The sequence below is a fragment of the Equus asinus genome, chromosome 24 (genome assembly GCF_041296235.1).
Source record: "Equus asinus isolate D_3611 breed Donkey chromosome 24, EquAss-T2T_v2, whole genome shotgun sequence".
NCBI lineage: Eukaryota > Metazoa > Chordata > Mammalia > Perissodactyla > Equidae > Equus > Equus asinus.
The window spans coordinates 42382214-42404837 of NC_091813.1; the positions used below are offsets into that span (position 1 = coordinate 42382214).

At 41.1% G+C, this 22624-nt stretch overlaps 1 protein-coding gene across 7 annotated transcripts in view; it reads right to left on the reverse strand.

Annotated features, from left to right (window-relative positions):
- ATG5 (autophagy related 5) overlaps nucleotides 1–17458 on the reverse strand; it is a 122046-nt gene extending 104588 nt beyond the window's left edge. Inside the window, exons 1-2 of one of the 7 annotated variants that reach the window (XM_014860819.3) lie at nucleotides 17143–17458; nucleotides 8238–8403 (exon numbers count right to left, since the gene is read on the reverse strand). In XM_014860819.3, the coding sequence (XP_014716305.1) occupies nucleotides 8238–8345 (108 nt within the window). In that variant the 5' untranslated portion in view covers nucleotides 8346–8403; nucleotides 17143–17458. Of the gene's footprint in view, nucleotides 1–8237; nucleotides 8404–17137 lie in introns of all 7 variants that reach the window. The other 6 variants (XM_070496703.1, XM_070496704.1, XM_070496705.1 and 3 more) reach the window with 6 other exon arrangements.
- Between the last annotated feature and the right edge of the window lie 5166 nt (nucleotides 17459–22624).

A 22624-nucleotide genomic window follows, 5' to 3' on the forward strand; every position in this document is an offset into this window, starting at 1 on the left:
TGGAAATCAGAACAGATTTTGGTCATTAATAATGAAGAAATCGAAGGAGAGAAATAAGTTAAAGATGACTGACTTTTGATGTACACATTTAAATCTTTATACTACAATAAAGCACAAGCTTAAGGGGTATAATGCTAGTAAACTGGCGATTCTGCCACTGTCAGTGAGCTTCCTCAATCCTGTCCTTGGAGCTGGACCTATGTGGACCTCGGACAGCGAAAAGTCTGGGAGGGAATGTTGCGCTAGGCAAAGCTTCAACTGGACTAGAATAGTTTTTCCTCCCCAGGAAAGGTACCAGAAAGAAAACATAAGAGAGCATTTTGGAAAACTCGTTAGGATTTATATAAAGGTACCACAGGTATATAAAAGGAGGAAAGTGGCAAAAATTCATGTTTTTTCCTCCTATGCAGCAGACACTAGACATTTCTTGCTCTCCTAAGTTTGTCTTCTTTTGCTGGTAAAATTTCGTTACTCTCTTTCAACCGCTTCTGTGAGTCTAACTCTGCATCATTTCGCATGCTGCTGACTCAAAGTTAGGTCTTTTGATCAGTAAATCGAGTAGAACCACTGGCCCGAGGAACATATACAAAGAGAAATATTCTGGTTAAAGCAACTGATACTTAATGACTGAAGATCAAGACAACAGGCCCCAACTAGGGAAGAGAACATGACAGTGGTCCTAGGGACCACAGGGAAGGGGGTTGTGGAAGGCAGGTGGAATGCGCCAGTATGCAGCAGAAAGTACTAATACTACAAACAAGTTGTTGGATAGGATTGTGCACTCAACAGAACAAAAATCCTCTTTTAAAAAGAAACAACTAGAGGGGCTGGCCCCGTGGCCGAGTGGTTAAGTTCGCGCGCTCCGCTGCAGGCGGCCCAGTGTTTCGTTGGTTCGAATCCTGGGCGCGGACATGGCACTGCTCATCAGACCACGCTGAGGCAGCGTCCCACATGCCACAACTAGAAGAACCCACAACGAAGAATACACAACTATGTACCAGGTGGCGTTGGGGAGAAAAAGGAAAAAATAAAATCTTTAAAAAAAAAAAAAAAAAAGAAACAACTAGAAGTGATTAGGGAAGAAAAGAAAAAGAAAATCAATACTTACTACATTTAAGGAAAAGTCCTAGTTGTTTTACAGGGAGTACTATCACCTCTATTTTACATACAGCTTAAAAAACTTAAATAACTTGGATGAAGTGTGTTTATAGACTGTAAAGGCAAGAACTGGAAGGCTCCCTCTGCAATTGTTTTCAGTTAGAAAGGGACATCAGCAAAATCATATTCTATTAAATAAACGGCAAAGGAAAGATTCATTAGAGTCAGAAATGACAGAATCAAAGACAGATGTAACATGGAAGTCTGTAAGAAAATTAAAACAGCACAGGAAATTAGCCATTTTTTAAAAATAAATAAGTATAATCTATTAGTCTAATAAGTTCTATATTAGGAAGTTCAGAGCCTTAATTTAAAATGTCTGCTGGGTATTACACAGTAATGTCTTCTGTAGAGAATGATATTAACTTATGGAGACTGGAAGAAGGAAGACTCGTAAGGACTAGTAGGTGTGGATATTAGCTCCTGATCCTCGAGTGTGTTGTACTACATACCTAGGGTTCAATCAAAGTTTCTGAAAAATTCACAAATGATTTTCATGAAACAAAAACTTCCTTATAATAACGAATGAGGAACATTAGAAAATAAGCTCCATTAAGACAGGGTTCTTCATCTGTTCTGTTCACTGCTACATTCTCATGCCTAAAATAGTGCCTGCTTTATAGTAGGCACACAATAAATATTTGCTGGATGAATCAGAGATACCAAAGGTTAAGTGGGACAAAGGGCCAAAAACAAGTTAAAAAAAATAGTGCTCAGGGGCCAGTCTGGTGACATAGTGGTTAGGTTCATGCAGTCCACTTTCGTGGCCAGGGGTTTGCGGGTTCGGATCCCAGTTGCAGACCTACACATCACTCATCAGGCCATGCTGTGGCGGTGTCTCACATACCAAGTGGAGGAGGGTTGGCATGGCTGTTAGGTCAGGGACAATCTTCCTCAAGCAAAAAGAGGAGGACGGGTAACAGATGTTAGCTCAGAGCCAATCTTCCTCACCAAAAAAAAGACTGCCCATTCTTTTTTTTTTTTTTTTTTTTGTGAGGAAGACTGGCCCTGAGCTAATAGCCAAGCCAGTCTTCCTCTATTCTTTAGTACGCAGTTAGTAGCCAGCACAGCATGGCCACTAACACAGCGGTGTAGGTCTACACCTGGGAACTGAATCCAGGCCGCCAATGCAGAGCAAGAATGCCCATTCTTAAGACAAAATCTACACTGAAATGTAGTTGGAAACTCCTGTTCCAAATTGGCCTGTGGGAGTCATATGTAACTAATATAAATATCTATAGTAGCACTAAGAAATAACTGTAAGATTTAAGAATGACTATACTAGAGTAGGTATAGATGGGATTTATCTAGTAAGTATTTAAATAGGTAAAAATGAAAAGAAAGTAGCAGCAAAAAGACATCATTCTGCCTTCTACATCCAGACTGTCCCACTCATTCTTTTCTTAGGTATATCTCATTGGTTCACTTTAAGTTCTTTTTTTTTAATTGCGGTAAAATGTACCTAGCGTAAAATTTACCATTTTAACCATTTTTAAGTACACAGTTCAGTGGCATTAAATAGATTCACCCTCTTGTGCAGCCGTCACCATTATCCATCTCCAGGATGTTTCATGATGCCAAACTCAAGTTCTGTATCTATTAGACAATAATTCCACCATTCTCCTCTTCTCCAGGCCCTTGGTAATCACTTTTCTACTTTCTGTCTCTTTGAATTAGACTATTCTAGGTACCTCATGTAAGTGGAATCATAAAATATTTATCTTTTTGTGTCTGGCTTATTTCACTTCAATTAATGTCTTCAAGATTCTTAACTGGGGGCCGGCCCCATGGCCAAGTGGTTAAGTTCGCGCACCCCCCTCCGGTGGCCCAGGGTTTTGGCAGTTTGGATCCTGGGCGCAGACATGGCACCACTCATCAAGTCATGCTGAGGCGGCGTCCCACATGCCACAACTAGAAGGACCCACAACTAAAAATATGCAACTATATACCGGGGGGCTTTGGGGAGAAAAAGGAAAAATAAAATCTCAAAAAAAAAAAAAAGATTCTTAACTTGTTTTAATATGAAAAGGATTAACCCCCTCTGGTGGGGATATTGTCAGCTACATGGAATCTTTTGTTCTCATTCCTCATTTAGCAGTGTCAAGTACCCGCTGAGTATGACACAAGTGATTCATTTTTTTTCTATACAGCTTGTAAGAAATACGTTTTACATAGTTGTATAGATTGCTTATGTTTCTGAAAAAGGTGCCTGTAATATTGTTTAAGCCGAATCCTACTCTGTCCACCAATTTTCAATTAAGAAATTAGAGATTTACTTATCTAGAATTAAAATATAGAATTCTGTTCCACTTCAACTGGGAGGCTTCACACTAGGCATGAAGATAGAACACTGAGACAGCAAGAGTTCTTCCTCTCAAGGGCTTACAGGCTAGAGAGGAAGACAGAGGGTAAAACAAAGTCACAAACGTGATGAATGCCGGGCGGAAGTAAAGACTGTAACAAGAGCAAGCAGCAAAGGAGTTTAAAGGAATCTGGGGCTGGGGGAGGGCCTTGCCAAGAAGTCTATTTTAGGGCAAGAGCCAAAAGGTAAACAGGAGTGAGCCCACCAAGGGTGGGTGTGGATGTTCAGGTGTGAGTAGGGGTGGGAGATACTGCTGCTCACTCCAGACAGAGGAAACTGCGATAAGGCATGGAGCAACACCAAAAGACAAAGATTAGCACATTTGAGGGACTATAAGAAGATGACTATGACAGGAATTTAGAGGGTTGAGACAGAACAGTACTGAGGAAGCAAGGGACCAGATCAGGATCTTTAAGGATCCTAAAGATGATGAAAAGCTACTAAAGGTTTTAAGCAGGCAGGTGACAAGATCAGATATGTGTTTTGAAAAGATTTCTCCAACTGCAGACTAGAAAATGGAAAGAGGGCAAGACCGAAACCAGGGAAGTTAGTACTATGCAATCCATCAGTTTTTAAGAAGTGGTCTGAACTACACTGTAGCAGTGGGTATGAAAGGAACTGCACAAGTTTGAGAGATATTTGAGATGTAAAATCAGACGGACTAAGTTACTGACCAAGTGTCAGGGATATGGGAGAAAAAAGCAACAAAAGATGAACTGGTAAGAGTACTCAACTGGTAAGAGTACTTAATTAGCTGGATGATAGGTCTACTTGCCAAAATAGGAAGGGAAGATGGCAGATGACCAGGCTGTCTGGGGGTAAAGAGGAAGAGTCCAGTTTCAAACACACTCAGTTTGAGTTCCTTCAAGACATCTAAGTGAGGCTATCCAGCAGACAGACATGTAGGACTGGAGCTCAGCAGAAAAATCCTGGGAGTTGTCAAGATGAAAATGCTCAAGAAATACACAAAAATGGATGAGAGCTCTAGGGGAAAAAACATGAAGTGGAAAAAAAAAAAAGGCAAAGCTTCAAGGAATGCCAACACTGAGGAACAAACAGAGGAGGGAAACGTGGCAAAGGAGACCACAAAAACCTAGAACACCAGGAATATGAGGCAGTGCAGAGCAAGAGACGGTGCCACAAAGTGCAGCCAAGAGCCAATAACATCAAACACTGCTGAGAGATCAAGCAAATGAAAATTCAAAAACAGACTCTAGGTTTGGCAAAAAAAGACGTCATTAGTGACTTTGGCAAGAAGAGTTCTGTTGGAGTAGTGGGAAAAGTGATTACAGTGAAGTAAGTAGTGGGAGGTGGGAAGGAGATAATGAGTATGGACAACCTTTTTAATAAGTCTGGCCGTGAAGGGAAAACAAGAGGTTGAAAGGGAGGTGGGGTCAACAGAGGGTTGTTTTAGGATAGGCAGGATTTAAGACAATATAAATGCTGCAAAGAAGGATCCAGTAGGCTGAAGAGGTTGAAAGTAAATAGAGAAGGCAGGAATGGCGGTCGGAGAATATTAGAAACCACCAGCTTCTGAGAAGGTAGGAGACGATCAAGAACATGATGGAAAGTTGGGCCATGCCTAGGAGGAAGGACACCTCTTCTACTAAAACCAGAGACAAGGAGAAGTAAATGCGTATTAGTACAGACAGGTTTTGCAGATTTAATGACAGAAAGTTAAGGGAGGTCCCATCACATGGTTTCTATTTTCTTTGTGAAGTAGGAAGGGAGGTCACCTGTTAAGAGTGAAAGATGAGGTCAGGTGTCAGAGAAATAACCATAAGGGAGAAGAACAGAGACAGCTGACTAAGGAAACATAAAAGGACTGCTGGGTAATGTTCAGGATCCACTCCAACTGCTGACCATGTGTCTGATGGTGTGATTTCCTCTGGTAAAAAGTCATACAATATGAATGCAAATTAGTTTCTATGTTTTTATATTGGATGATCTAAATGAAAAGCAATAGTTCAAATGAATATAACAGAAACAACACAAACTGAAAAGTTGACTACTTTCCAACAAATTTCCTTCCTAATATTCCCTGCAAAATAAGATATAGTTCTCAACTATATACATATAGGATGTAGGCTGAAAGAAGATTTATGCAGAGGCAACAAATCAAAATGCAGAAGCAAGCAGGAATATATTTAACATGAATATGCTTTTCCAATGGAAACAGAAAATTCCAGAAGACTCTTTGAATAATAATTAAATTATAAATTTGGTATGAGTAATTTTAAAACCTAGTCTCTGAGAAATAAGCTATAAGCATTATAAAAAGTAACCTACATTCCCATACATCTATCCTTATTGCACCGACACTGAACATGAATGGAATGAATTCAGGCCCTGTTGACAACCTTGTCACATCACCTCACCTGAGCTTTGAGAATGTCTGGGAAAGAGGTCTACCAGCTCTCAGGCTGTGACATTTTTACCTCATTTCATCCAGAATCTTTAAAACATCATCATTATTATAAACCAAAGCAATTAAAAATACTTTCAAGCTTAATTTACAACCAAGACACAGGAGAACTAAAACCACATTGGCACTAAAATGCTCACCTCTAATTCTAAGACTAACCACTGCTGACGTTTTCGTCAATTTTCTTCCTGTATGTATTGACTTATGCTTAAGTATGTATGTATTTTTAAGAGCAAAATCTGGATTATGCTACATGGTTTTAAACCCTAGTTTCTTGTTTAATATTTATTATATGCCTGTCACACAATATTCTTCAAAAACATAATCATGACTATATAGGAGTTTCTTTTGGGTGAAGAATTAGGAAGAAATCAAGAAAAAAAACCACGATTACCTATTAGACAAGACAATCCTCTTCCTCCAACGGTTATCCCCAATACCTTTTGCCATTTTCAGTTCAATTAGAAACAGCTAGAATCAACCTACACTCTAGTTCTCCCAACAGTCTTTTCATATTTAAACAGATTTGCATATAAAGAAGGGAAAATACTGTATTCTTTACTTGGATTTTTTTTTAACTGCAGGACGTATGTCAAACATCATATTCTGATTTAAAAGTAAACAGATCTAAATTATGTGTTTCTCAGTTTTTGCCACTTTGATCAACTCTAGACACACGTATTCCTTTGTTTAGATACTATTAGAAAGCCATCCAATGTTAAAAGTTTTCATTAAAATAGCAAAAAACTATTTTAGAAACAAAACATAAATGATATCCTAAACCATATTACAGAAGAATAGAAAAAATACATCTAACAAATTAAATGGTCCTAAAAATGAACTATTGACCACGCTTTGTTGTCAACTATGAAAGTTTTTCTAAAGGCAGAAAGAAAACTGTTGAGATTTCCAAAGTTAAAATGACTCAAACATATATAATCAAATATGATTACCCGAGTACTGGTAACAAAAAACTACCCAATTCCTCTGAAATTATCATTTTCAGGAAGAAAACCCAAAGAGACAAAACAAAATTCCAATGTGAGTGTGGGGAGACTTTCATGCACTGAGTATCTACCAGCTGCATGACTTATGTCAGATGCTGAGGATGTGCAGAGATAAATGAAACCGTTCCTGTACCCAAAAAGTTAGTGAATGGGCTCCTTAAGCAACTTCCTCCAGCAGCCTGACTTCCCACCACTGGAGCAGGCTGAGGAGCAGTGCTGCCTCTCAAACAGATGAGGAAGAAAGCCAAGGGCAGGCTTTATTAAAGAGAAACAAGAAACGGTCCAGCACCACAAATACATTTCCACTTTTCCAGGTCCTCTTGGGCAAACAGTATGTGTACCTGAGACACAAAAAGAAAAAACTAAAATAATGACAGCTGAGAATGTCTCCTAAGGCCTATTAGGGGCTAGTCAGCAAATAGGCAGGATACTATTATCTCTGATGGACAGATCTGTAAGTTTGGATTATATATGCACTTAGGGAAAAAAAGCAGGCTAAAATCAGAAGATATTTGATACTCTCTTTTAAAACAGATAATACACTAACTCAAACAAACAAGTCTACATATAGCAATTTATGTTATTAAATAATATATTTCATATAGTATATATTTGTTCATGAACACGAAAACACATACATTCATATGTTCATTGAGCTATAAAAAAGAATTTATTGGGGGCCAGCCCGTGGCATAGTGGTTAAGTTCATGCACTCCACTTTGGCAGCCCAGGGTTTGCCAGTGTGGATCCCGGGCACAGACCTATACACTGCTCATCAAGCCATACCGCGGCAGCACCCCACATATAAAATAGAGGAAGACTGGCATAGATGTTAGCTCGAGGCCAATGTAACTCAGGGCCAATCTTCCTCACCACTGCCCCCTCCAAAAAAAGAATCTGTTAAACAGTTGCTTGGAACCACCTAAATACAAAAGAATCAAATCTGAACCTATTATTTTCAAAATATCATCCTGCTAAAAAACAGCATATAACTTATCATCTCATTATCCTATATTATATATGCTTATGTGCATAAGAATAAGAAAGTCAAGAAGGTCCTATATCAGCATGTGAACAGTGGGGTTTTTTCCTCTGGGTGGTAGAGTTACAGGTAATTTTTATTTTCTTCTTTTTGCTCACCTGTGTTTTCTAATAAGCTTTCTTCTATAATAAGCTTGTATTAAGTGTTTATAAAATGTTGAAAATCAGCCTCCAGGTGCTTAGAGCTTTATTTACAAAAATGGACAACGTTAGATATCCCATTTACCACCATCAACATACTTACATAATATGGTTCTGCCTCCCGTTCAGTTATCTCATCCTGATACAGGGTGAAGCAAGTTGGAATTCGTCCAAACCACACATCTCGAAGCACATCTTTGTCATCTGTCATTCTTCCAGTGGTTAAAGCAGTACATATAGGCTAAATTCTTTTATCAACCAAAGCCAAACTGAAAATAAAATGAAGAGCATTAGTCAGATCCTTGCAAGAATGAATGAACCTGCTCTGAAACAAAGAAAGATTACAGGAAAAAATGAATGCCATAAAGATTATTCACTTCAAAAAATTGTGTGATCAGCATTCTTTAGAATGAATGCAAAAATGAGTACAACAAATTCTAAATGCAGAGCTACTATTTGCTTAAAGAGATCACAGAAGTAACCAATTCAAAATTACATATACTAATGTATGCAACTAATGAACCACAGCCAAAGTGAAACTGCACTTGCATCATTCTCACATGCCCCAAAAGAGTCTACTGCTCATCTAAAGTGAACTCTTCAACTATGCCCCATGGTTCCTTACAGCCCAACTCCAAAATACCATCCCCATAATTATCTCTGCCCCATCTAATATATTCAGTCTCTCCTACTCCAGATAGTTCTGACTCTTCCTGCAAAAAAACACATCTCTCTCACCTTGGAAAAAATCTTTGTATAAATGTATTTCCATTCTAAATTTCATCCTGTCTACAATTTGATTCCACCAATATTTCCAGTCTTATTTACTATACTTTTTATAAAACCTCTAGCAAAACTGGTCCCTTAAACATTTTGCTCTCACACCATTCCCCAACTAGTATGCTCTTCTCTCACTTGTTTAAATCCTACGCACTCTGCAAATCCAGCTCACAATCTTCCAATGAAACAGTAAACGCTTCTACTTTGAACTCTTATAATATTCCCTATACAAAACATATAGCACTATATCTGCAAAGTGAAATATTCTGGGTGTGGCAGAAGGACATGACTTTTGACCTCCATAAATATCCAAGCATCTTCCAGAAGTAATATTCTACGACTGGATAACATCACAATATACTGCGTGAGTAAATGCTGAAAGAAATACTGTTGGCACCTGGATACTGAGAGTCAATATCCTTCTTCTTGTATATTTATTTATATATATCTCATCTTTCTTTTTTTTTTAATTCTTTTTTTTTTTTTGAGGAAGATTAGCCCTGAGCTAACATCTGCTGCCAATCCTCCTCTTTTTGCTGAGGAAGACTGGCCCTGAGCTAACATCCATGCCCATCTTCCTCTACTTTATATGTGGGACACCTGCCACAGCATGGCTTGCCAAGCAGTGCCATGTCCACACCGGGGATCCGAACCGGCGAACCCCAGGCCGCCAAAGCGGAACGTGCGAACTTAACCGATGCGCCACCAGGCCGGCCCCTATTATCTCATCTTTCATAGGCTACCTAATTCATAATTTATCATAAAGTATCTTATGGAAACATTTTAAATGTTTAGCCAAATATCAATTATTAACACTGAGAGCTTTTTGCTCTCTTTTCTCTTCCACTGAACAAGGCCAAAATCAATGACCAATGCCAAAATGTTATTAAATATATTTTATATATTTAACAGATATATAATATATAAAATATTAACATTTTATATATTTGTAGAGTTCTGAATTTTCTATCACTATTCTTTTTTTCTTTTTTTAGATTTTTTTTTTATTTTTCCTTTTTCTCCCCAAAGCCCCCCAGTACACAGTTGTATATATATTTTAGTTGTGAGTTCTTCTAGTTGTGGTACACGGGATGCTGCCTCAGCATGGCCCAATGAGTGGTGCCATGTCTGCGCCCAGGATTCGAACCGGCCAAACTGTGGGCGGCTGAAGCAGAGTGCGCAAACTCAACCACTCGGCCACAGGTCCAGCCCTGTATCACTATTCTCAAATGCACCGTAGAGGTCAATTGGACAATGTCATCTACAGGTAAATAAACGGGAAGAGGTGAAAAAATCTGCCCAACATAACAAGAACACTAAGTAACAGTCAAACCAGGGTAAGAACTCTGGACACCTGAACTGAGTTCAGTGCTCTTTCCACACACCACAATGTTTCAACTTGTATTAAAATATATTCATAAAAGACAACATTTTAAGCAAATGATACATATATTCAAACTCCACATAACTCCACCTCCATAGGCTTCAAATTCAAACATATTGAGTTTCTGAACTCTACAGAAAATTCCGAAGTTTACAAATCACACAAAATTAACTCCTTGAAAAGAGGAAAGACCTCACTATTTCCTGATTACATTAATAGCTTGTTCTTTATGAGTAAATTTACTGGTGGCAGAAAATAAGGAAATCTGAATTATGACAAAAAAGTAAATCTAAACTTGAGTCTGATAAAGGTGGTAAACAGTGGTTTCTGTAACCATGATACATCCAATTAACCAAGAGCTAAAACTGAGATCCTCTTGCTCACAAAGAAAAAAAAGTTGAGGCAAAGAGCTACTTTCCTAAGAGATCTTAAAAAGATTCAAATACAATTTTAAAGTTAAAAGTTACAATCAATATTGTCACATTGGATGATTTTTCTTCCTGAGGAAAAATAGGTAGAAAATCTAATTCACAAGAAAATCAAAAATTGAAGTGGGTATGACCACCTAAGGAAAGGCATGTCTATGGGCATCTCTCCAACCACTGTCCTCTCAGGAAGGAATAATAATCTGGCCAGATTCCAGGACATCACTTGAGCCTCATTTATTAACAGGCAGGGGTCACCAGAAAGCAAAGTATCATGCACGTGGGTGTGGCTCTCTTCTCCCCCTCTACACTGCCAGATGACAGCACTTGACCCTTGTGTTCTTTCTTTCAGTGGCTTTTTCTTCTGCCTCTTCCTTCCATGTGTCAGAACAGTAGAAAGAAATGGCCAATATCTCCCTCTTCTCTTTGTTCTGGGAGACTCTCCCCAACAGTGATACAAGTATGGACTTCTCTTTCACTGGTTTTGTACCTAAAATCCCACTGCAGAACTTTGGTAAACTGGGCTGGACCATAAGACTTTACCAAAGTTCTGGGGTAGGACTTAAGATACAAAACCAGTGAAAGATAAGTTGGTACCTTATTTCCCATATACCATTGTTTCTTATGTGTATATTTCTTGTAGGACCTCAAGGGACGAGCTAAGCCAAGGCAGCTAAACGTGTAATGTGGTAGAGTCAATGCAGATTTCACAAAACAAACAGAAACTACAAAACAGATTTACAAAAAACTGCAAACAAGGCTACTTACTGCCTCAAAATACACAGACCCAAATTTACAGGATCACAAAATGTTAATCTTTCAATATTTATACATGTTCATTTATAACGAATTATGTAAGAAAGCATGTCTCTAGTCTAATGAATACTCATAACTAAAAAATGTACAAGAAAAACTGGCTGATACATGGAATACAATTAAAGGATGTGAGTATTCAATCAGCCTTTTCAAAAGAGACGCAGAAAAACAAAATTTAACTCAAGAGGCACTACAAAGTGAGAGTTCAAAATGTAGACTACAGAGCCAGACTGCCTAGATTCAAAACCTAGCTCCACCACTTACTGTGATCTCAATTAAGTCACAACTTCTCTGTGTTTCAGTTTTCTTATCTATAAAATTGGAATAACAGGCCTTAGCACATAACATCCAAAAACTAAATTAATACACATAAAGCACTTAGAACAATGCCTATAATATAGTACTATAAAGTGTATCTATCACCATAATTTACAAAACCAACAAGAGCACGTCTCAAAAAACGTTTAAAAGTCATTAAGACTTCAAGAAGCAAGAATAATCAAAAGCACTATATAGGGGCCAGCCCAGTGGCGCAGTGGTTAAGTGTACACATTCTGCTTCGGCGGCCTGGGGTTCGCCGGTTTGCATCCCGGATGTGGACATGGCACCGCTTGGCAAGCCATGCTGTGGTAGGCGTCCCACATATAAAGTGGAGGAAGATGGGCACGGATGTTAGCTCAGGGCCAGTCTTCCTCAGCAAAAAGAAGAGGATTGGCAGCAGTTAGCTCAGGGCTAATCTACCCCACACACATACAAAAAAAGCATTACATAATATAAATAGGAATTATAAGAGTAAAGGAAAATAAAATTATGCATTGAGCATTGCTAATGACACGGACTACAGACTCAATAAACATTTGATCACTTGATATGCCCAACTCTGTGGCAGGCCCTGAGGGCATACAAGATGATGACGATGGTGATAATAAAAATAACAACTTTTTAAAACCTCAGGCATGGGGCCAGCCCGGTGGTGCAGCGGTTAAGTTCCCACATTCTGCTTTGCCAGCCCAGGGTTCGCTAGTTCGGATCCTGGGTACAGACATGGCACCGCTTGGCAAGCCATGCTGTGGTAGGCATCCCACATATAAAGTAGAGGGAGATGGGCACGGATGTTAGCTCAGGGCCAGTCTTCCTCAGCAAAAAGAGGAGGATTGGCAGCAGATGTTAGCTCAGGGCTAATCTTCCTCAAAATAAATAAATAAATAAAACCTCAGGCACTGCTCAGAAGGTATTATCTCTGAATCTACTAAACGTATTATGTATGCACTTTCATTTCCTTTTCCATGGCTTTGCTCATGCCGGTGGTCCCGTACTCTAAGGTAGCCTTCCTCACCTTCTCTTCCAACTTAGACATCCTGCAGGATCCAGCTCAAAATAACCTTTCTTCAATGCATGACTCAGGCAGAACCTTTGTTTCCTCATCGCACCTTTACTTTTCCTCTACTACAGCACTTATAAGCTTATAGGAAAGTTTTATCTGATTTCCAATCTCGTATTGTTTCCATCATACCATACCGACTGCCAACATCCCTTCCAACTCCAAAATGTCCACGGTTCTAATTAAATGTTACTTTGGGGGAGCTTTCATAAGGGAGAAGGGAAGAGGAAAGAAGTAAAATATTAATATATCCTATAGGTCTAGGGAAGAATTTTAAAGATATGGAACTTGAAGAATGGGGAGAATATGGACAGGCAAAGAGAAGATGATAAATATTCCAAGCAGGGCAAAACAACATCAGCAAAGGCAGGAAGTATGCCAACTTTTTAGGAAACTTTGGGTTGGCAAGAGTAGTAGATAATGAAAGAGCTGACAGAGTGACACGTTTTAATATTACTCACAATCCTAGGCAAGGCACTACTTCACTAAGCCTCCATGTCCTTACCTGTAAAATTCACCAGGTCGTTCTGGAAAAAAAAAGTCTATAAAGTGTCTGACATGGTACTGGACACACAGTAAGTGCTGAGAGATAAAAGCAATTACTATTCCTTTAATGTCAAATCTGTAAAGTGAGACTAGATCATGAAGCATGCCAAATGGAAGATGGTGGGTTCGCAACATCAACAAGGCTAGAGAGCCTATAAGGTTTTTATAATGGTGAAATAAAACCAATGATCTGGTAGCAGTGCACAAAAGGACATCCCGAGTCACAGAGAGGTTGGCCAGGAAGTAATTTCAGCAATTAAGGCATATACTAATGAGTGCCTGACCTAGACTGGTAACAGCAGATAGACGAGAGACAGATATGAGGTTTTTCCAAGGAAGAATGAAAGAAGTTGGTGAAAACTTTGCTAAGGGATAAAGAATAAGGACAGGGAAGATTTAAACGCTGACAGCAGTCAATACAGTAAGGTAGTTAAGGGGTTTTCAAATCAGACTGACATGGGTTTAAACCCTGACTTCCACCTATAAGCTGTGTGTCCTTGAATAACAAACCTGACATCTCTGAACCTCATATTTGTAAACTGAAGATAATTCTAATTTCAGGGGGCTGTTGGGTGTTTACCACCTGACAACCACTCAATAAATGGTATATGTATTTAACATATGGTTTCCTCATGCTTCCATGGCCCCCCTGCTTGAACACCCTCTTTCGGCCAACTCTTAATTCTCTAAGAGTCAGCTTAACATCAGCTCCTTGGGAAGCCTTCCACCAAGCAACCTCCAATCTAATGACTTCTATAATAGCCTGTTATAACCATGCACTGCAGTTATGTTTATCTTATCTCTCTCTTGCCCTTCCCCACATTGAACTGTGAGTTCCTCGACAGCAGAAATTGAGTCATATTTACCTTAGTATCCCCAATATTAGCATAATGAGTATAGAGCAGGCTCTGGAATTTCTGTGAAACAACTGAAAAAATATAAATATCTAAAATGTATAAATCCAAAAGTTATACTATCTACTTAGGAAAGTTTTCCACCTAAACTCTTTTCCAAATCAGTACAATCACACGTTAAATTCAGCAAATTTCATTATTTTAGAAGAATATTTTTCCCTCTCATACACACACTACACTATCATTGCCATGCATCCAATTTGAAGGCAATGCTTTGGAAGCATAGAAATCCCAACCTATGATGCAGTATACTAGAAGTAAGCTTGTTGAGGGCAGGTGCTGCTACTTCTTGACTGCTGTATTCTCTGCATCTAATTCCGGGCCTGAAATAAAGCAGGTGCTCAACCAACAACATGGAGCGAACAGCACAGTGAGTATGATAAAAATATAACGCACCATTAACAGTCCCTTTCACATTACCAACTAGGAAAAGCTAACCTATTACCTGAAGCTATTTTGCTGACAAAATCCTCAGCTACCTAGAAATTACTTAAACTATCAAATACCTACTAGTAGTGAACTTGTAAACATCTAAAAATAATAAGCTACGCTGGCTGGTCTCCCTTTAAATTCACGAACACTGACCTCAAAAGTGGGCCCTGAGTACTGCCCAGTGTTTCTACATTTCCCTAGTCCATTTATTCTCCCACTGTCCTAGATCGACCCTTCAAACCTTTTCTCTCTCCAAATTTTCACATCTCCTTCCTGATTCTCTCAGCTAATGATCTGACTTTCTATTTCCTTCTATGCCATTACTAAACAGCCCCACCCGCACCCTGGGGCATAGTTCCTTAACCTCTCCAACCTCCAAACGCTGAAGTGCCCCACGGGCTCAGTCCTTGAATCCTGCCTTTGGAGATCTCTGGCGGCTTTACATATCACTTATACATTAACGATTTCCTCATTTATACATTAACGATTTCCACATTTGTATCTTCAGCTCAGGCTTCTTTTGAACTCCAATGCATACATACTACTGCATATTGACATTTCATTTGAAAATTTAGCCTGTGCAAAACTGAGAACGATTTCAGATCTTCCTCCCTCCTCTCCCTATTACTCTGTGGTCTTCCCCAAATCACTAAGTGGTAACTTGAGTTGCTCAGACCATAAACGTTGGAGTCATCCTTGACCCCTCTTCACATCTGATGGCTCTAGCTTAGACACAAGTCTAGAATCTGGCCATTTCTCACCACCTTTACTATTATCACACTGATCCAGTTCACCATGACCTTTAACCTGGATACATGTAATAGCCTAGTAACAGGTCTCATCATTTCTGCCTTTACTGTAGACAGACAATGTAGCAATCAGAAAGATGCTTTTAAAAACAAGTCAGGTAAGTTTACTCCTTTACTCAAAACCCTACCACCTCGTTCAAAGTAAAAACTAAAAGTTCTTACAAACTGCTACATGAACAGCCCCATTCTGACCTGACTACCTATTTCTCTCCCCTCTGGCTCACTCAGTTCCAACCAAACAGGCTACTGTGTTCCCAGCTCAAGGACTCTGTGGTTGTTCGATGGCTGGTTCCACTATACCCACAGGGCACCCTTCTTTATCACTTTCAGGTCTCTGCTCAAGTATCTTTTCTAAGGCCACCACAGCAGTTTCCCTTCTCTGCAGGTCACCAGCATGCCCCACTCACCTTCACTGCTTTTTTTTCTCTCTACCACCTTTCACCACCTGACATATATTTTAATTAATTTCTATATTAATGTCTCCCCCCCAAAGTGAATTTCATGATGGCAAGAAATTTTATTGTTTCATTCACCATTTGTTTTGTTTACTTGTTCAGTGCCTGGCATATAAGAGGCACTCAGTATTTGTTAAATTAACAAAGCTAACCCACACTTGAAATGTGTAAATTATTCTAAAAACTCATATCCATATAGTACCATTCTGTTCACTTCCCCCAATTTTAACCAGCATACCTTTGAGCACTGACTTAACACCCTCAAATCTAGTGTAAAATTCTAAAATTCCCCCCAACTACTACCCTCAGCCCAACATCGTTACCTTCAAATTCAAAATTCAACCAACAACTCCCCCTATGGAAATCACAAATAATTCCATTCCGATTAAGTAGCCACAGTCCCAAAGACTCTTAGATTTATCAAGGAAATTCTGGAAGGCTTTGGACGTTCAGTGCTGTTTGGAGTCTCGGGGTTCTGACTCTGGCTCAAGACATGCTGTGCCTCCCCACCCCTCAGAAAAATCTAGAACCAATGCAGTTTCCCTAGGTTCCTCAAGTTCAGGTCTGATTTGAAAACAATCCAAACTACAATTAAAGTATGTGAATGTGCTCTGCCAACAGAAAATGGCTTTGTCAGCACTAAATATTATCATTAAAATGAGAATGAATGCCACTGAGAATGGAGGAGATACCCATCGAATTCGGACAGAATCGACTGCCTGTAAAGTAACCGATTTAAATAACTGTTCCACGAAAATGCAGGTCCTGAACTAAACTCCAGAGCCTGCGATAAGACCCTGGGCTTCCTACCTTAGGAGGGACCAAACCACACTCCCAGAGAGACCGCACAGGCTACACCCTCCGGCCGGCCCAGGGCCCGGGGGGCGGCGTCTGGCCAACCCCACCTCCCCCGGAGGAACCACCTTCCCCCGCCGCCGCCCCAGGGAGCGCTTCTCTCGCCCGCCACTCGCCCCTCCTTCTTACCACACCTACCTGGCACCTCCCCAACCCTTCTCCTCCGGGCCCTTCCTCACCCTGGGGAGACACACACATACACATACCCTACCAGAAGCGCCGGCTCCTCCTCTGGCTTCCTGCACCGGTGAAGACGCCTGGGTCCTGGGCTGCGGCCAGGCGGCGGCGCAGGGTGCCTGACACTCAGTCCCGCAGAGGCGCGCGAGCCAGGACTCCCGGGAGCCCGCGCAGCCGCAGAAGACACCAGCGCCGAGGTCGCAGCCTAGCCCTGCTACACTTCCGCCCTCCGGGATCCAGCGAATTCAACCCGCAGCGCCGTGGAGCCCTGGAAGCCCACCGCAAGTCCAGTCACCCTCGGCGCCCGGAGATGACGTCACGGGACCCCACGTGGCCCGCGCTCCGCCCTCCGAGTTTGGCCCAACCCCTCAAGGAGACCCGAGCAGCCCTTGAGCATGCGCAGACGGAGCTGAGTTTATGAAGGTGGGGTCAAATCGCTGGCAAGTTCACAGCTTCTACCCTCTTAGAGGAGTCCCGCGCATGTGGCATAGTCGTTGGTGTTTGGGGAGGTTAACGTGACAGTTCTGTAAGACAGGGACTTTTTTTTTTAAGATTTTTAATTTTTTTCCTTTTTCTCCCCAAAGCCTGCCGGTACATAGTTGTATATTCTTCATTGTGGGTTCTTCTAGTTGTGGCATGTGGGACGCTGCCTCAGTGTGGTTTGATGAGCAGGGCCATGTCCGCGCCCAGGATTCGAACTAACGAAACACTGGACCGCCTGCAGCGGAGCGCGCGAACTTAACCACTCGGCCATGGGGCCAGCCCCAAGACAGGGACTTTTAAAAATACTGAATAATATTAATAAAACGGTTTTCAAAATGTTTTCATATCTATTTTCTCGTTTGATCTTCTCAACTTTGTCAGAGCCACGGCAGGGATTAATAGCCATATTTAACAGAAGAACTAAAATACAAGAGTACAGAAGCCCTCCCATCCACCCAACAACTTCCTGTTTGTGAAAATAACAAGCAATTCGTAAACTTAGTCCTAAAGAGTGTTTCAGTTGGATCTATTGATGAGGATTTTAGGCTAGTTATTTTTAAAACTACAGATGAGAAGCAGGCTCCGAGGACTGGGATTTTGCTTGCCCTTTTGAGAAACATTTGCATTTGTGAAGGAAGGGGGGGATGAGCTTGTAGGGACCTGAAATTGGCCACCCCAAGATATGTCTCTTTGGCATCAGGATTGTTTTGGGCTGATTGCTTTTGATAAACTGGGACAGGGAGGGAGGCTCTGGGGAATGGAACTTGCCCTTGTTAGGACACATTTACATTTGTAAGGTAAATCTCTATCTGTAAAAGGTGCCTCCCTCTCTACCAGGAGGAAAAAGAGATGACCTTATCCCTAGAAACTCTTAATGGGGAAGGCAAGAACTTAAGTTGGTTGCTGTCTGGCAATCTCATGTAACTGATTTAGGGTGGTGGCTTCTGACCTTTACTTAACCCGATTTGATTCTTGTCTAAAAGTCATGGGATCACCCAACGACCAGACCCCACCTGCACTGATACCATTTTAACTTTCTTCATGTTCTTTCCTTTGTCTTGTAAAGAAATGACCCACATACCCATGCCTTATAAAATTAGCCCTAACGCTCAACTCGGGGCAGCAGCAGCAGCTCTGACTGCCCGTGGGTCCTGTCTCCACGCACCAACTCTGCCTGCCCATGGGTCCTGTCCCCATGCTATTCCATACTATTCTCTAAATAAAAGAGCACTACTGCCAGATCTTGAGAGCCCAAGAAATCTTTCTTTCGACTCCTCGGCTCACCGACCCCACATCCCTATCTAGAAGTCTTGCAAATCATTTAACGTTTTTCTCTTAATTACGCATACCTTACAACATAATACTATGCATGTTAAGTACATACTGTGCTGAGATTCAAAATAGTTTCCTAATAATTGGAAAGATTGGGAAATCCTAGTAATAGCCACAGGATTCCTTTAAAAAGAATCTTCTTGGAGGTTAACTAGTCTAATGATTTTCAAATGGTGAATCACAACCCATTGGTGGATCATCAAATCAAGTTAGTGGATCACGACTAGCAGTTTTAAAATGATAGAAAATAAAATATTGGCATGCTTTCACACATGCTAAGGAAAATACTGTTTGCTGAAATATTTACTTCAGTATGTGATGTACAGTGGATAGGAATGTGAATTACATTTCTTGGTATGGATAGCAGTCAAAAATGTCTGAAAGCCACAGTTGGTCCACTCCACGTACTCAATGCAGCAATCTCTAAAGCATCCCCAACAGACAGACATTAGCCTCTGTAAAAAAAACTCTTTGGGCGCCAGCCCAGTGGCACAGTGGTTAAGTGTGCACATTCCACTTCTCGGCAGCCCGGGGTTTGCCGGTTCGGATCCCGGGTGCAGACATGGCACAGCTTGGCACGCAATGCTGTGGTAGGCATCTCACATATAAAGTGGAGGAAGATGGGTACAGTTGTTAGCTCAGGGCCAGTCTTCCTCAGCAAAAAGAGGAGGACTGGCAGTAGTTAGCTCAGGGCTAATCTTCCTCAAAAAAAAAACTCTTGGGGGCACAGCTGAGTGGCCTAGTGGTTAAGTTCACGTGCTCTGCTTCAGTGGCCTGGGATTCTCAGGTTCGGATCCCAGGCACAGACCTACACACCACTCATCAAGCCATGCTGTGGCAGTGTCCCACATACAAAATAGAGGAAGATTAGCACAGAAGTTAGCTCAGGGCCAATCATCCTCACCAAAAAAAAAGTTCTTGGGATTAAGGTGCCCCACCTTCCCAATGCAGCTAAAACTGTATGGAATTTACTCTGAACTGTATCCAAAAAATTAGATGGATTGATGGATGGATAGAGGGACGGACAGATGGATAAATATGTGATAATGCAAGTACAGTAAAATGTTAATGCTAGAATCTATGTGGTGAGTATATGGGCATTCACTGTAAAATGCTTTCAACTTTGCTGTATGTTTGAAAATTGTCCTAATTAAATGTTGGGGAGAAACTATGTATGGAGAAGCTAATAGGAAGTGACAAATAAAAATGGCAAGCAATAGGATATATTGGAGTATATGAGGAAGCCATTTTGTGTAAACCTAATTTGGCCTGACTTTGTCTTTCCAAAAGGGCCTGACCATGGCTGTTGAGCATGCATTGTATATCTGCTTTAGATATTCCCTATGGCAAGAGCAAAAGGCCCTTGAGATAAAGGTGCAACTTCTCGCCCCCTCCCAACATTGGCATCTCCTTAAGGATTAAGTATGTTTCCTTAGGCTAGAAACTGATTGCTGCGCTCACCTGTGACCACCCAGCTTGAGACAATAGACTTGCCTCCTGCTATGCCCTCTGAGATAGCAGACCACTACCTGCTGTGTCCATCAAGCGCTGTGCTGACAGGGCGATCTTGTGACTATTGTGGGAGGGACATTTCAATCATATGTGAGGCACCCTCTTTGAGGGTATATAACCACCCTTATACCCCCACTTCTTTGGAGAGCTCTGTTCCTTTGTGGAAAGACTCTCCCGGGTTATAATCCTAAGATTTAAGCTCAGAATAAACTCACCAAAATTTTCCTTTATAGATTGGTTATGGATTATTTTCGTCGACAGAAGAAAGTGATTACACTGAGCTAAAATCCAGCTTCATGTAACTTTTAAGAATTGATCCTGTTTTCTTCCTGTGTCTCTCCTGCACCCTGTCGCTACAACTTACAATAGAAATATCTAACCCCTGTTCTACTAGACAGCACTTGAGATATGAAACGATAGCTTTCATGCCCCTTAACCCACTCAGGGATAAACACTGTCAGTTCTTTCAGCCATTCTTCACGTGACATATGTCTCCTCTGGATATGGTCCAGTTATCAGTGTGCCTCTGTCCCTTTCTTTGCTCTAAACTTACTTAGATCTGCTTTCCTAAACTCCAAGGTGTCTCTACTATCCCCATGAACTCTAACATGCCATTGCTTCCTGACCCCAAGGTCCCATTTACTCTCTTTTATCTCCAACCTGCTAGTTCAGAGGATGAGTTAGTTAAGCCAGATTTAATTCTTCTACTTCAGCTATAGCTCCTCTGACTGTGCTCCAACCAATTACCCTGTCTCCCTGATTTCCCTCACTGCTGGTTTCTTCCTTCAGCTTATAGACATGCTCAAGTGTTCTCCTATCCTACTAAAAGCCTTCCATTAACCTTCATCACTTCTTTTTTTTTGAGGAAGATTAGCCCTGAGCTAACTACTGCCAATCCTCCTCTTTTTGCTGAGGAAGACTGGCCCTGAGCTAACATCCATGCCCATCCTCCTCTACTTTATAGGTGGGATGCCTACCACAGCATGACTTTTGCCAAGGGGTGCCTTGTCCCCACCTGGGGTCAAAACATGCAAACTTAACTGCTGCCACGGGGCTGGCCACCTTCATCACTTCTTATCTAAACTAGTAGGATAGCCTCCTAATAGGTCTCCTTGCCTCCAGCTTGTTCCACTTGCCCCAGGGGCCATCTATATTTGACTTTGACTTAAACCAGAGTGGATTATCTAAGATGCACTCTAACCATGTCATTCAATACTTAAAACCTTTTAGTGATTCCTTCTGGGCAAATTCTTAGTTTCTTATTCTGATCAACAAGGCCTTCTATGACTAGTTCCTTCCTTCTAGACTCACTTCCCTATACACCCTGCCTTCAAACTCCCATAGTATCAAACATTTTGCAATTCTATGCACTCAGGCTACGTCTTGCTTCTTGCCGTTGTTCTCGCTGTCCCTACTGCCTAAAATGCTATCCCTTACCAGACGCATCACTAAATCCCTTTCTCCCCACTCACTCCCCAAGACTCAGTTCAAGTGTTGGAAAGTTTTCCCTGATCCACCCAATCTGGGGTAGATGTTCTTCATAGTTTCCTCAATCATTTTTTGAATCCCAATGCCAACACAATGCCTGGCATCCAATAAATGTTTGTTGAAATAAACTAAGCTGAACACGAGCTTTCTTCCATGATTCCCATCACTTTCGCCTTAGGAATTAAATTCTTCCTCATAGCTTACACTTTAAGTAGAAAGCTGTGCTTTCCTTTATTACTTTATCAGTTTCAAAATTATCAGCAAGGAAAGTTGAAAATGATTGAGGTACAATGCTCTTAGCAGAGTGGGCATCCCACAGTCGCCTGGCTATCCGGGGCCTCCATCACTACTGCATCCTGTCTCAGTGCCAGTTTTGTGAGCTGCGTGGGGAAGGGATTGCTACTTGTTCCATCTGGCTGCACAGCCTGCAGCGTAGTCCCAGAACACAATCACATCTCTGTTCTTCTATCCTTTTAGCCTTACTCGAACAATACCTCTCAAATAATGGAGAATGGAAACTCCTAGAAAACAGGGATGACTTCCTATATATGAAAGCCTGCAAACGGAAGTTCCACGGACTGGAACTGAACCACTGGTATGACCCTGTGATGTACTCTAACCTACTTTGGCATACACACTGTGATATCATGTATGTGCTAGAAGCTTCAGTTCTAATTGCCCAAACTGAGAATTCCATGCTC